Source organism: Pantherophis guttatus, chromosome 1 (genome assembly GCF_059756535.1).
Source record: "Pantherophis guttatus breed Tessera chromosome 1, ASM5975653v1, whole genome shotgun sequence".
NCBI lineage: Eukaryota > Metazoa > Chordata > Lepidosauria > Squamata > Colubridae > Pantherophis > Pantherophis guttatus.
This window is the reverse complement of record NC_142063.1, coordinates 161,340,299-161,354,392: the sequence shown is the minus strand read 5'-3', so window position 1 is coordinate 161,354,392 and position 14,094 is coordinate 161,340,299. Positions and strand designations below refer to the sequence as shown.

The window sequence follows — 14,094 nt, the reverse complement described above, 5'->3', positions numbered from 1 at the left end:
ACATCCACTTAATTTTGGATTTTACCAAATCATATGTATTTACCTATATTTGAAGCAGACTATCGCCTAATAGTCTGAAGCAGACTAAATCTATATATATATTTAAATTGTACATTCATCAAGGTTCTTCAAAAACGGTATAAAAGAAGAGCATTACAGAACATGTAGGACGAATTAGCGTTTCCTTTAGGCATAGAAAGTGGGCGTAAATTGTAAATCAATTATCTTTCAAAAGCAGAATCAACCTGAGCACTAATCCTATGCTTTCAAACAGTGCATACTGTAATCAATTATGGCCAAAAAAAAATGCATTACCAACATATCCCGTCTTACCTGCAATAGCAAAGCAGAAGTGCAAAGAAACCAGCAATGATGGTGACAGTGCCTCCTAATATCGCCGTGAGGAATACTGTGTGGTAGGCAGTGATATCTTTAGTAACTGTTGTAATAATGGAATCTGCATTTTTAATCAGAGAAAGGAGATAAAAGTTACCATTTTTGCACTACCACAGACTGAGCATTCCTAGATTTCCTGACTGTATATTTCCTTTACATTCTGACACTGGATCTTTCAGCAAACAAGGAGATATGGCTGCAAGCCTCCAGCAAAAACGGAATAGAGAGGTTCACATCAGAGAGCATGAGGTCCACAATTTATTTATTACAGAAGCAGTTTAATGGTACGCAAAAGGCCCTGAGATCAGTTTCATTCATTGTCTCAATACTGATGGGGCTCTACCTCAGTCAAAATCATTCAAGCAATATGCCTACAAGTAGTTCACGGGTTACAACAGCAATTGGGATCAGAATTTGGGTTGCTAAGCGATGTGGTCATAAAGTGTGACATCATACAAACTTCATGGCTTAGCAACAGCAACCTCAGCAGCCAAGCTGCTGTTGTACCCTTAAGACAGCATAGGTTGTTAAGCAGAAAGAGGTGGGAGTTCCAGGAAAAGAAGCCAGTGGGTGAGAGCTGCAGGAGAGAGCTATGAACAAGTGGGGAGCTGTCACAGGTAAGTGCTAGGGAAGGGAGGCAGGTGTGTAGATGCAATGGGGGACACTGGCACAGGTGGGTATTACAGAGCACATGTGGAAGTATGGGTGCTACAATCGACGGGAGGCGCCACGGGTATTATAGAGAGCAAGCTGATGAAAAAGCAGTGGGATCAAGAATGATTTGAGACCTGCTGGCTTTCCCATTGATTTTTGCTTGTGGGAAAACCAGCAGGGAATGTCAGAAACCAAGAACACATGACTGTGGGCACCCTGCAACATAATGATTGCAAGCCAGGCACTGACACCTGGGCTGCAATCATGTGACCATGGGGATGCTGCAATGGCTGGAATTCCAAGGAATAGCTGTAAGTCCTCCTCATTCAGCAGTGTCATAACTTTAAATATCGCTGAATGAGTGGTTGTAACCCGAGGACTACCTGTATATAGAGAATATTAATCCAACAAGATATATAGATCTGGGTCATATTACACAAGTAAGGCATACTATATTCACATGCACTTGTCCTTCCGGCTGAGGGTTTGAATTCACGTTCAAGCAAAAATTTAATATACAACCTGAGTAGATTGGATATGAGAGTGAAGCTAATGATCCTGACCCTGATGCATATTAGATTTTGCAACATGTACTCTAAATAGGACATTGCTTCACTCTAGGAACTCTTTCCTAGGCTCTTGTTAGGAACTGAATTACCATGTGTGTAGATGTTTACTAATATAAATCTGTGCATATCCTGTAATACCTAATTGCATTTACTTTGGCATCATCTGGAATATTACAATGTATTATGACCCGAAGTTATATTTCATAAGCCTAAAGAAACTTCACCCTCAAGATAAACAAGAGATAAATCTCATCATCCCAATTAAATTTGGGAAGAATTAGACTTCTATGTCCTGTGTTCTGACTTTATGAAAGAAATAAAAATTAAGACAGACATAAAATAATGTCCATTTCCCCAGTTTTACCTCTGGCTCCAGACAATGGGGCTGCTATCCAATATCCCAGACTTGGAGCAGTATACGTCCATACTAAGTGATCATTGATGTTCTTTACCATTCCCAAACCACGATTAATCCAAGCACCTGGTAAGACAAAAATAAAATAAGATGCTTTCTTTCAGACTTTCAACTAAAAATGGATGAATCAAAAACTTTAGGCAACTCTTTTATACTCATAATGTTATATTCATAATAAATATATTGCAGGAAGTTCCATCTAGTCCAGCATTGTTTTTCTAAAAGTTAATGATGTAGTGCTCTATCTTTAATACCTAGAACAGGTACTCTTCGTTTAACAATTGTACAAAGTTAGGATAGCCACATAAAGTACCTCTGGGAATCACATGATCGTGAGTCGGGCAGGCCAGTTTTATGACCGATTACAGCATTACATGGTCATGTGACTGTTTTTGCCGCTTTTGAAATGAATGGGTTTGCTTTATGACTGTAATATTTGCTTACAGAGCTGTGGTGGCAAAGTGGTTAGAAGGCAGTACTGCAGGGCTAACTCACTGCTCACTCCAGGATTTTGATTCTGAGCGGATCAAGGTCGACTCAGCCTTTTATCCTTCCGAGGTAGGTAAAATGAGGATCTTGTTTGTTGGGGGCAATAGGCTGATTCTGTAAACTGCTTAGAGAGGGCTTTAAAGCACTGGACTGATATTACTGTTTATGACCTTGGACTGTTTTACCTACACCAAGACTGCTTATTATCTTGTATATAAAGTATTTTTCCCACATGAGCTGCACGTTTATCTCCTTCCCTGTGTGTTTCTGCTCTGCTCGTTGCACAAGCAACAAATACTTTTTACACACACCCTAACACTGAGCGGATCAAGGTTGACTCAGCCTTTTATCCTTCCGAGGTAGGTAAAATGAGGATCTTGTTTGTTGGGGGCAATAGGCTGATTCTGTAAACTGCTTAGAGAGGGCTTTAAAGCACTGTGAAGTGGGTTAATTCTAAGTGCTATTGCTATTAACCACCACTATAAAAAAGGCTGGAAAATTGCTTCTGGCCAAATAGGTGTCTCAATTTATGACCTCAATGATTTATAATAATAATTCCAGGCTCAATTATGATTGTAAATTGAGGACAAGTTATGCATCAAAACAGCTAAGCATTTATTATTAAAATGTAACCTTTAGATCGTATGCAGTTATTTCAATAATGTATATACAGGTAAGTCCTTTGGTTACACCGACAATTGGGACTGGAACTGCTGTTGTTGAACAATGCAATTGTAAAGTGTGAATCACATGGCCACATTGCTTAGTGACAGCAAGCCTGGCAATCCCATTGCCATTACAACTCTAGGTTGTGTGAGGTTTTAAGTGAGAAGACATAGGCATCCAAGATAAGGAGGGGGGGGGGCGGTATGGTTACTGCAGGTGAATGGAGAGTGCTAAAGATAGATGGCTAGGGAGCTTGGACAGGTCTCAGGGGGCCTCGGGTAGGTTGGTGGAGGCTGTGGGAGGGCAGGAAGGGGCTTCAGGCAGGCGGGATAGTGCAGTAGTTGGGCAGGGAGTGCTACAGACTATGATCCCTGGGATCTGGTACTCTATAGTAGACTCCTCAAAAAAAAGGGGGGGGAGGGGTGAGAGCTATTTCCTGGGGCAACCTGTAATCTTCCCGGCTGGCTTCCTCACTGACTTTGCTTTTGAGAAGCTGGCTGGGAAGGTCACAAATGGCAATCACATGACATGCCTCACTACAACATCATAATTGTGAGGTGGGTACCAGAGTGCCTACATTACAATCACAAGACTGTGCGGATGCTACAATGGCTACGACTTTAAAAAAAAAGGTCATACGTTTATTTTTTCAACTCTGCCACTGCTTTGAATAGACACTGAACGAATAGACATAAACTGAGGACTATCTGTAGACTGCAACCTATGCTCAAAATCTGGAAATAAGGATCCTGGATTAGCTGGATTTGCATCTAAGAAAACGTATTTAGGATAATCTCAATTGGGATTTATTTTTATTTATTTTTTTACAAATAAAGGAAGATGACAAATACTAAGCTTTCTTCTAATCGTAATCATTTGGTGATCAGAAAGCACTCACCCGTTTTCATATCGAAAGTCCAGGCTGAGATAGGTTCTCCTGCTTTTACCGCAGTTGTAGGCAAAAGAGGTAAGGTGATCTGAATGGAGCCATCCACCTGCAGTTCTTTCCCACTCGAAAATAAGTTTACACAAATTGCAGCAAGGGGAGTCAGTTCAATACTTTTGAAACCTAAACATACAGAAAAGTAACTTTTAATTTACTTTTAATTGATTTAAAAGTGTTAATTTACTTTTCCTGATAATGGGAACATATAATAGTTTTGAAGCAGCTTCATAAAATGAGTGCTATTTGCAAGTCATACATAGGGGCTCCATCTCCTATGGGCTCCTGTCAAACTACTTTTATAGCTATTTAATCTGAACCTGAAAATATTCCACTCCTGGAGTAGAGGCAAAAGTGCTTCTGCATAATTACTGGAAATAGCTTTGTTTTATTTAATGTTTTATTACATTCCACACATAGATTGTTATATCTGTAAAAAAAAAAAAAAGTGACATTTACCATAGTAGTTGATTAAAGCAATCATATGTGAATTTAAATACAGTCAAGATTTTAGTACCTTTCTTGAAAGAAGCAGATGGTCATCTTCCCCTATATATATTTCTGCTGAGCAACCCCCTTTTCCTTTCACTTGTATTTTTCTAATTATCTAATTATCAAATTAGTTTGTAGGTAAAACTATCCCACTAAAGTAAAAAGAAGTCTGAAAACATACGCTCACATGAGCTTCATTTTACTAAGTTTAGGAATATGGGCAATATTGAGCTTAACCACCAGATGGAGATAAAAACAGAAAAGCGCTTACATTTCCAACCGTTCATAATTAAATATGGAAGGATGTTTTAGATAATACCTAACCGAAGAGAGGGATTAAGAAGTGGCAGATCCCATTCACCACCCAGGAAGAAGTTGGCAAATGAATAATTTGTACTAAAGTACTTTCCAAGGAATATTGGCATGTGAATACTTTTCAATGGATTGATACAGTAAAAGGGACCAACCACCAGTTTGATTTGTAGAGAGTTTGATCTCTGCAGGCATTCAAAAACCAAACAAGCAGTAATGTAAAGTGGCTAACATTGATTGAATTTATTGATCTGATACTCCTTTCAAGCCAAATGACTTAACCTAAGGATATTATGAATAGTGACTTCTATATGGGATGTTATTTGATATTGTATCAAATACCGTATTTCCCTGAAAAAGGCACCAGATCTTAGTTTTGGGGAATGTCTTCCACTGACTTACCTCACAGCAGCAGCACTGACAGCCCCACCCAGCAGGAGCCCACTGCAGGTCCACTTCTTCTGTGGTCACTTGCCACTGCTCATGCATGTCGCCCCCGGCCTCCGTTTTGCCATCAGAGGCCTTCAGAAAAGACCTTTGCAGCTGAGAAATTGGCTCTGGATTGATGTGTGTGGCACACACACACACCCGGCCTCGTTTCGCCATCAGAGGCCTTCATTCAGGAGGCCTTCAACCAGGTGCAACTGAGTGGGGGAGGGGTTTCTTAACTAGGGCTTATTGGGGGGGTAGGGCTTATATTGGATACATGTGTAAAAATGAAGCTAGGTCTTATTTTTGGTATAGGTCTTATTTTCGGGGAAACATGGTAATAATTAATCAGTCTTACATCTATTTCAGTATTGCCTAAACTGGGATACAACAGCTTTCCAGGTATTCAAACAATTGCTATCAATGACAAGTATTAGATACTTCATGAGATATTCTTATTTCCATTTTTGTACAAGGCTACATGAACAAGTTACAGAAATAAATGTATTGATACAAGTCCCATGAAGAGCTACTAAAGAAAACGTGCAGCACAATCTTAAACACATTTCATCAGAAGTCTGATTTAATTGACATTATTAATTGACATTAAAGTACAAAAAAGTTAATACATTAAAAAAAAATCTACAAAAAAGTAAGAAGGAAGCTGTCTATACCCTTTTTCCCCTAAATAATTTGCAAAGCTATATGCATAATCTGTAAAAGAAAAAAACCCCAAAACAAGGAACTGCCTTCAATCCACTGTCTGACTGAAAACAGAAATGGAACAAGTGAATCTTTGGTACCAGGTAAACTCAAAACAAAGACACAGGTAAAAACTAACCATCTTCCTTTAATTTATTTTAGAGCTATACCCTGTATGCACTTATTTGAGAGCATTGCAGCTAATTAATCAGGTCACATGAAGTTGAAAGAGAATGACAGCCATACAGCAATGCCCCTCTAGCACCAAAACACTCATAAACTACTGCATGCCCTTAGGACTGACATTTTTTGGGGCATATATAAATTATTTGAAAGAAATATCAGAAATTTCAATATAGTCTAAAGATGAAAAACAAAGTGTCCTAACTGTGCCATTTGCTAGTTCTTTAAATGCAAAAGGGGGAGTCATATATTATTGATTCCAGCTGTATTCAGCTCCCTGTACTGGAGCTTGGAACACATGAAGAAAACTAGAGTTCAACCACCCAAGATCCACCTGCTAATGGCTGATATTAAACTTCATTATTATTATATTCATAATGACCTCCAGGTATTTAACAAAGAAGAAGGTACTGAACTTTTGCGACTACCTGTTTACTTTCTCTCCAAAATTCCAAGCTATTTCTTAGAATTACTAATGTTAGAATTGTTGAATTGTCAGGGTTGTCTAAAACCTCTCCTTCAAATGATATATGCATCCATGATCTATTCTCAAATTAATATAAACTTCATTTCTTCTCTTTGGTGTTTATTTTTTCACTGTCCTACTTATCATCTCTGTCATTTTTCTCTATTGCTGATATGTATCTATTTCATTAACATGAAAAATAAACATAAAATATCAAGTAGGGATATGCTGGAAGTTTTGGCTTTGGAACTGCAGCAATCTGTAATGTTAAGCATATCATCGTTACGTTGTTTTATCAGTTTATAGTCTCAAAGATAACGGCTCCTTATGTCTGCTAAATATCTCAGTCAACCATTACATGCAAGGCCCACAATAAGGGTATGAATACTGGCACAGAGCGTTTAAAGATGAGGTAAGAATGATAAAACCTCAATAATTAATTATCAGTGTGACTTACCTGATTTATTTAAAAGAATTCCTGTTGTATAGAAGAAATGCTCCACTTTTAAAAACTGTTGTGGCACTGTAAGATACGCTGTTACATTGGTGATATGGTGATTCACAGGTAGTTTAATTAAGTATTTTGGAAACTGAACACTTGGCTGAGATTTGGCCTCTGAAAAATAGTTAAAAATTTTAAACCAGAAATTTTGTAATGCTTTGTTTAAATAATCATGTGACCAAATAAGAAATACTTTTTAAAAAAATTCTTTCCAAGCAGTTACATATACTTGCAACTATTCTGGAAATACGTTACGTGAAAACTAACATTAGGAAAGATATCATAAAAGACAAAGCAATGATGTATGCAGTACCCAATTACTAAGGCGATACAAACAGAGCTTACAAAACTTTCTAAAAATATAACCAAACTTAGGGGGGAAAAGATGAGTTTCATTTGTACAGTTCTTCCTAAGGAAAACATTCTTATTCTGTTTTTGTCATCTTTAATCCCAGTTCAGAATGTTCCATCATCATTTATACTTTAATTCTAATCTGAAATAGATTTTGATAGGAAAATCAAGAGAGAATATCTGCCCTAGTCCTTTTCAATTGCAAATACAGGTAATCCTTGACTTACAACAGTTCATTTAGTGACTGTTCAAAGTTAAAACAGCACTGAAAAAATGATCGTTTCTCACACTTACAACCTTTGTAGCATCATGATCATGTGATCAAAATTCAGATGCTTGGCAACTGACTCATACTGTGTCCCAAGGTCATATGACCTTTTGCAAACTTTTGACAAGCAAAAGCCCATAGAGATGCCGGATTCACTTAACATCCATGTAACTAATTTATCAACGGTGGTGATTCGCTTAACGATTCGCTTAATGGCAAGAAAGGTCATAAAATTGGGCAAAATTCAACAAATGTCTTACTTAACAAAAGAAATGTTGGACTCAATTATGATTGTAAATCGAGGAATATCTGTAAAAGGCAAACAATACAAAACAAGAATAGTCTACTGCTTTGTCTTTCATTTGACCCATATTTGTTTTCCTTCATTTTTGTCTTCGCGACCAGCAATTTTTCTATAAGTAATAAAATCTCCTGTAGCACATTAAAGACTAATACGTAACTGTATAGCATGTCATCACCTTTCCTCTCTAAACACATTCTAGATGGGGAACAACAGGATGCACCCTGACAAGACCAAATGGCTTTGAGTGCACAGAGCTCCAAGATCTGGGACTTTAACCAATTTATTTTGGATGGGGTTGCATTACCTCAGTTTGCAACTTGGGGTTTTTCCTGGATTCACAACTCCTGCTCAAAGAGCATGTGGCAGTCGCGGTTAGGACAGCCTTTGCACAACTTCGATTGATGTGTTATTTGGAGGCTTTTCCGGGATCAGGAATCATCTCATTTTTGGACTACTGCAACAGGCTGCCCTTGAAGAGCATTGAGAGGCTTCAACTGGTGCCGAGTGCACTGGAGTGCACAGTTCTTGAGATCCCTAGGATGACCCATGTCACACCAATGCTCTGGAAGCTGCACTGGCTACCGGTCTGCTTCTGAGTGCAATTCAAGATGTTGGTTGTTATCTTTAAAGTCCTGCACAGCATGGGTACAAATTCCTTGAGGAACCACCTCAGCCCACTGGGACCGGCCTGCCCTACTCATGCCAGCAGAAAAGCATGCTGCAGGCCCCACCGACTAAGAAATTTTGGTTGGCAGCATCCAGCATCCAGGAGATGGATCTTTTCTGTTGTGGCTCCTGCCCTTTGGAACATCTTACCCCCCTGAGGCCAGACCATCTGACCTTCCACAGGAGTCTTAAGACCTGGCTCTGCCAGATGGCTTGGGGCTCCAATGGAAGAGGTTTCACACTGGAGGTGGTTGATGAATTAAGAGGCAATCCTGTCTTCCCCCTCTACACATTCTGTTCCTTCCCTCCCTCATCTTTCAATTGTAATTTTATCTGGATTCAGGGACTTCTGTTTTTTATTATTTTAGAGATATTTATAGGTTATGATTTTAATGTTTTAAACTGTAAGCTGCCCAGAGACGTTTCGTTACAAGATGGGTGGCAAATAAATGTAATGAATAAACACATTCTCAAGATCTGAGCTTTTTGCTCAAATGATGAAATCAATGTTACACTGGCACAATGCCAAGCACCTGAACTGTGATCATGTAACTATGAGAATGCTGCAATGGTTACCATTTCAAAGACTGGTCATAGGTGTCCTTATTTAGTGCTGCTGTAACTGCAAAAGATCACTGAACAAATGGTTGATAAATGAGGACTATCTGTGTAAAGTATAACATGGACAAAATTGTCCTTATAATCTTGCATTTGATTCAATCCCTTAGCTTTAAATTCATTACTTCCTTCTACCTCCTTATTACTATTTAATTTTAAACACCTCGACTCTCATCCCCCCCCAAATCTATTTATTACTATTTAATCAAAAAGACAGATTTGCAATATTAGACAAAATAGAAATGCTTCTTTTTCCAGAGCAATAAATAATATGAATTTAAATGCTGTATTCAAAGGATATATTATTTGAGTTAGAGAGAGAAGATACAAGTGCAAGACCTTGTTTTTCTCAATATCCAACACCCATTTTCTTTTCTCTTGGGATATGGCATAAATACTAAAAAAAACATTATTTTAAAAAATGAAAATGAAAAAATAGAAAAGGTAGCAATGGTTAAGTCACCTTTACTTAACAAACAAGACACAGGTGAAAGATTATCAACTGGATTTTCAGCTGTTGTAAAAACAGCAATAACAACAACAACAACAGGCTTTCATTCTTTTTTCCCAGTATCTCTTATTTTGTATCTTGCATTTTAGACAGCAAGCCTGCAGAAGCCGGATTAGTTTAATTTATATGCAGTGACCCATTAACATTCCCTCATTAGATAGGGAGAGGTGCTGATAAAAATGTGTGAAGGCAGCTTTCAGTCAGCTTTTTCCTCTCTTGCCACATGTAGCACGGAGAGATCCTTCAAGAAGACAATGTCCATCTTCAACACAAATACGTGGAGCAAAACAGGGGCATAAATTCCAGCAGGTCTATAAGCTTTTCATTGTGGGTTACCACTGAACTGAAACAATACAAGCCCCTTTTTTTTAGTGCTGAAGAGAACCTATTCTAGAATTACATTAAAATGAGTATGATGTTGTGATAGAAGAGTGTGGGACTAGGGTCGGGGACTCTCAGGTGGTAATCATCTCTTTTGTGTTTGAAATAGTCACATCAGGGTTCTGACAGATGCCCTAATTAAATCATGAGTCTCGAGCCAAGGTTCAAAAGAAATCCAGTTATTTATTAGGAGCTTCATGTCGGCACGTTCTCAAGTGAAGCCAGCTCTGACCCTACGTAATTTACGCTCCAATTATGACCCTGTTTCCCCCCTCAACCCAGGGTGTGTCATCAATCACATTCCCAACGAACCAATTTCCCAGGTTGTAGAGGTTACTCCCCTCGGCTGCTGTAAGTAACCCTGGGATACAGCCTTGAGAGAGATAAGCGTGGAATGTGCATCTGTCTTTGGCTGCTGTACCATTTCGCCGGTTTCCCATCCCCCCCTATGGTAACTTGAGAGCAGGCCAAGGATACTTTGCGAGTTGACACACTACCTCTCAACTTAACCTCCATTATTGAGCTGCTAAGAGGATAAACATAAGGCCTGAAAAGACCTGCATCTTCTGGCCAGCTAATAAATCCACTAACATGAATTAGCAAATTAAGCATTCAGTACAAGTTTGCATTTGTTGTTTTACTAAAATATAAAATAATTAAAATGCCTCTAACTCTTTGCATCTATTGTTTACAGCCCATACTTAAAAACATAATCTGGAAACTGTACTGGACTTCGCCACATGGTTATATCTTAAGAGAAAATGGTTTGCAAACCTGGGTATGTTCTGTTCTTACTTACCAGATAGTTTCCCAGTGATTAAAACTGTATCATCAAACAGCCATATATTCGCTTGACTTTGGGGGAACAATGAAAGCGTAACAGATGAATATACTGTGGGAGATAAAATAATAATATATTATTATGTAAGTATGTATTATAGTATTGTTGCCCTGAAGAGAAGTAAAACTTAAACAGAAAAAGCTGTATCATCTGAAATACATGATTATATTGACTTTGATTAAATAAGGCAAAGGCTCAATTTCATGGGCACCAATTTAGCAAACTTCAGCTACAAGGGGTCACCTTTCACTTTGAATAACACCTCCAGTCAAAAGATGCCTGTTGGTTGGTAAAGAGTCAGGTAAGAGTTATTTATAAGAGTCGTGGTGGCACAGTGGTTAGAATTCATTGTTGCAAGCTAATTCTGCTGACTACCAGTAGTTTGATCCTCATTGGCTCAAGGTTTACTCAGCCTTCCATCCTTCCGAGGTCGATAAAATGAGGACCCAGATTGTTGGGGGAAATATGCTGACACTTAGAGAGGGACGTAAAGCACTGTAAAGTGGTATATAAGCCTAAATGCTATTGCTATTGCTATCATTGTATGAGCAAAGTCCTAAATCTCTCAACACGTTTTTATATTTTTCTATATATTACTCATACACTTGACATCTTAAAAATAATGGAAATTTATAGATTTTTGTATATAAGCCTAATACATTTGACCTTAGAAGATTTTATGTATGACATTAACTAACATAATGAAAAAAGTATGGAAGTAACTTCAGCTAAAATTTAGGAGTACTAGTAGAAATCTGATTTTTACAGAGCTCAAGATAGGATTTGTTTTCCTTTCTTCTTGCCTTGGGGAGAAGGAAATAGAAGATTTATGTCATTTTGAGCATAATTCTTTGTAATTTTGCTAGACAGGCTCTTTACCTTTTGGGTGAAGAATATATTCAGGTTTTTTTATTCACCTACATCATAATAAAAAGAAATGGAGGTATCAATACATACAGAAACTTATGTATTGATACCTCCATTTCTCCTCCTTATATACAGAAAAACTTAATATGGATTATAATTTTAATTTTACATTTCATCTGCTAAATGTGTTATTTTTTTAGGGGGGGAAGCATGAATATATGTCCATTTATGCATGCGGAATGTCCCATGTTGTTAGTTGAAAACACAAGTGATTTTCAACAAAGATTCGACCAGATGATACAAAAAAAATAATAAAAATAGAGATCCGAAAAACTGGGTTTGACAGGGAAAGCATTAGCCAATGAATGCAAATTATACATAAATGGCAAAAGAAAAAAGAAAAAAAAAAGCAAATACATGACATTCTTTACTACGGTAGAACATTTAGTAAAGATGGAAAAATGGATTGACAAAATTTAATTGTGCAAAGGCTAGGAGAAAATGTATCACATGTGGTCTGCTGTAAGAAATGAATGTTTATTAAAACAAATGTCTTTGCGTAAGGGCATACTTCTACTCATTTTATTATATGGAAGTGAGGATTTGGTATATTAGGAGGAACAAAGGTAAATTTAATGCAGTAAGAATGGATTATTTAAGTGGCACATGTGTAAAAAATAAAGAAGATTGGGTAAAGATTGAAAAAGTTGATGAGTACAGAAAAAAAGCAAAAATAAGTGACCAGTATGAAATAAATGAATTAAGTGATTTGCTCAATGAAAATAAAAACTGAATCACAGAACAAATATAAAAAAAGGAAAGTAAATGGGTAGAAAGGAAGGGGGAAATGGAGAAGGTTAGATGAAAAATTTATGCCACCTAAAGAACTACATAAATTATCTTTAAAAGAACTGGTGTAAAGAAAATATTTTTTAAAAAGGTGTTCTTAAGCTTGCTTACTTACTTGGCATTCTCCCAGTTTTCCAAGGTAAAGGTGTTAACATGTAACCATCTTTATAAGAAACAATGGTTAAACTCAGGCCTAGCTGATAGGGAACCTGTATCAATACTGCGCCATTCTTTCCAGTTAGAGTAGAATTTGTTTTAGTGTAGTTGACAAAGATGTCCACAACAGCTTGGTGTAGGTACTGATGACTGATTATATCATTAACTTGCACTTTCAGGGTAAACATAGGTGCTGTAAGAAAGAAAAGAAAAGAGCAATCTCAATTATTTTAGTTAAACTCCAGCATTTTATTTTTTTAAAAAAGAATGGGTCTTTGATTTCTTCGGAATGCATTTTTGCACATCTAGGAAAATATTTGCAGGTTTCATAACTTGAGAGAAAGCAAAACATGATCCATAGTAACTGGATTGCTAAGACTTCTATGGAGAAATAGATATTTGCATATCCCATAAAGCATGCACTGATCCATAAGGATGACTCATGCATATTCCCATCTTCAAGTGAAAAAGTGGAGAGAAAGATAGAAGAGGAAAAAGTGTTTAGTGAGCTATGGCATATGACATTTCCTATTTGGTAGTTCACAGTTTTCTTCAACACATATTCAGTTACACCAATAGTCTCATTTATGACTACAAGGTTGTTACAACACTCCCTACCTGCCTATCTCTCCATCTCTGCTCTTTTGGGCCTCTGCGCTTCACAGAGGCTGCTTTCTGTCCTTTGCTGTCGTCTTCTCACTGATCAAGCATACTCAGCCTGGCTCTTCACAAGCAACTACTGGCTGCATGAGTCTTCTTCCCATGGGGAGATTTCCTCATAATATTACAGAATTACATGTGGCCCGCATCTGCCTCGTGAAAGGCCATACTAGGCATGCCCAAGTAGCAGTGGACACCAGAAGATGGACGAGGTCTGGTAGGGTGATGGAGTAGGGAAGCACAAAGCTACAGATGCCTTGGAGTACAGAGCAATAAGGAAAACTAGGGCTTTGCACTGTGCTGTTGGGCCGTGATGGCTGGGGCTTTATGCTATAGTGCTGGGCCTATCGCATGTCATCCAGTCACATTTCCAATAATGAGGGTAGAAAGATGCATGGAAAGG

At 37.8% G+C, this 14,094-nt stretch overlaps 1 protein-coding gene across 2 annotated transcripts in view; it reads right to left on the bottom strand.

The window, feature by feature from the left end:
* The window catches only part of FAM171B (family with sequence similarity 171 member B), a 40,027-nt gene that overhangs the window by 4,808 nt on the left and 21,125 nt on the right, over positions 1–14,094 (bottom strand). For both annotated transcript variants that reach the window (XM_034429090.3, XM_034429098.3), the window contains exons 2-7: positions 12,991–13,224; positions 11,118–11,210; positions 7,174–7,332; positions 4,088–4,258; positions 1,984–2,100; positions 334–457 (exon numbers count right to left, since the gene is read on the bottom strand). In XM_034429090.3, coding sequence (XP_034284981.2) covers positions 334–457; positions 1,984–2,100; positions 4,088–4,258; positions 7,174–7,332; positions 11,118–11,210; positions 12,991–13,224 — 898 coding nt within the window. The remainder of the gene's footprint in view (positions 1–333; positions 458–1,983; positions 2,101–4,087; positions 4,259–7,173; positions 7,333–11,117; positions 11,211–12,990; positions 13,225–14,094) is intronic.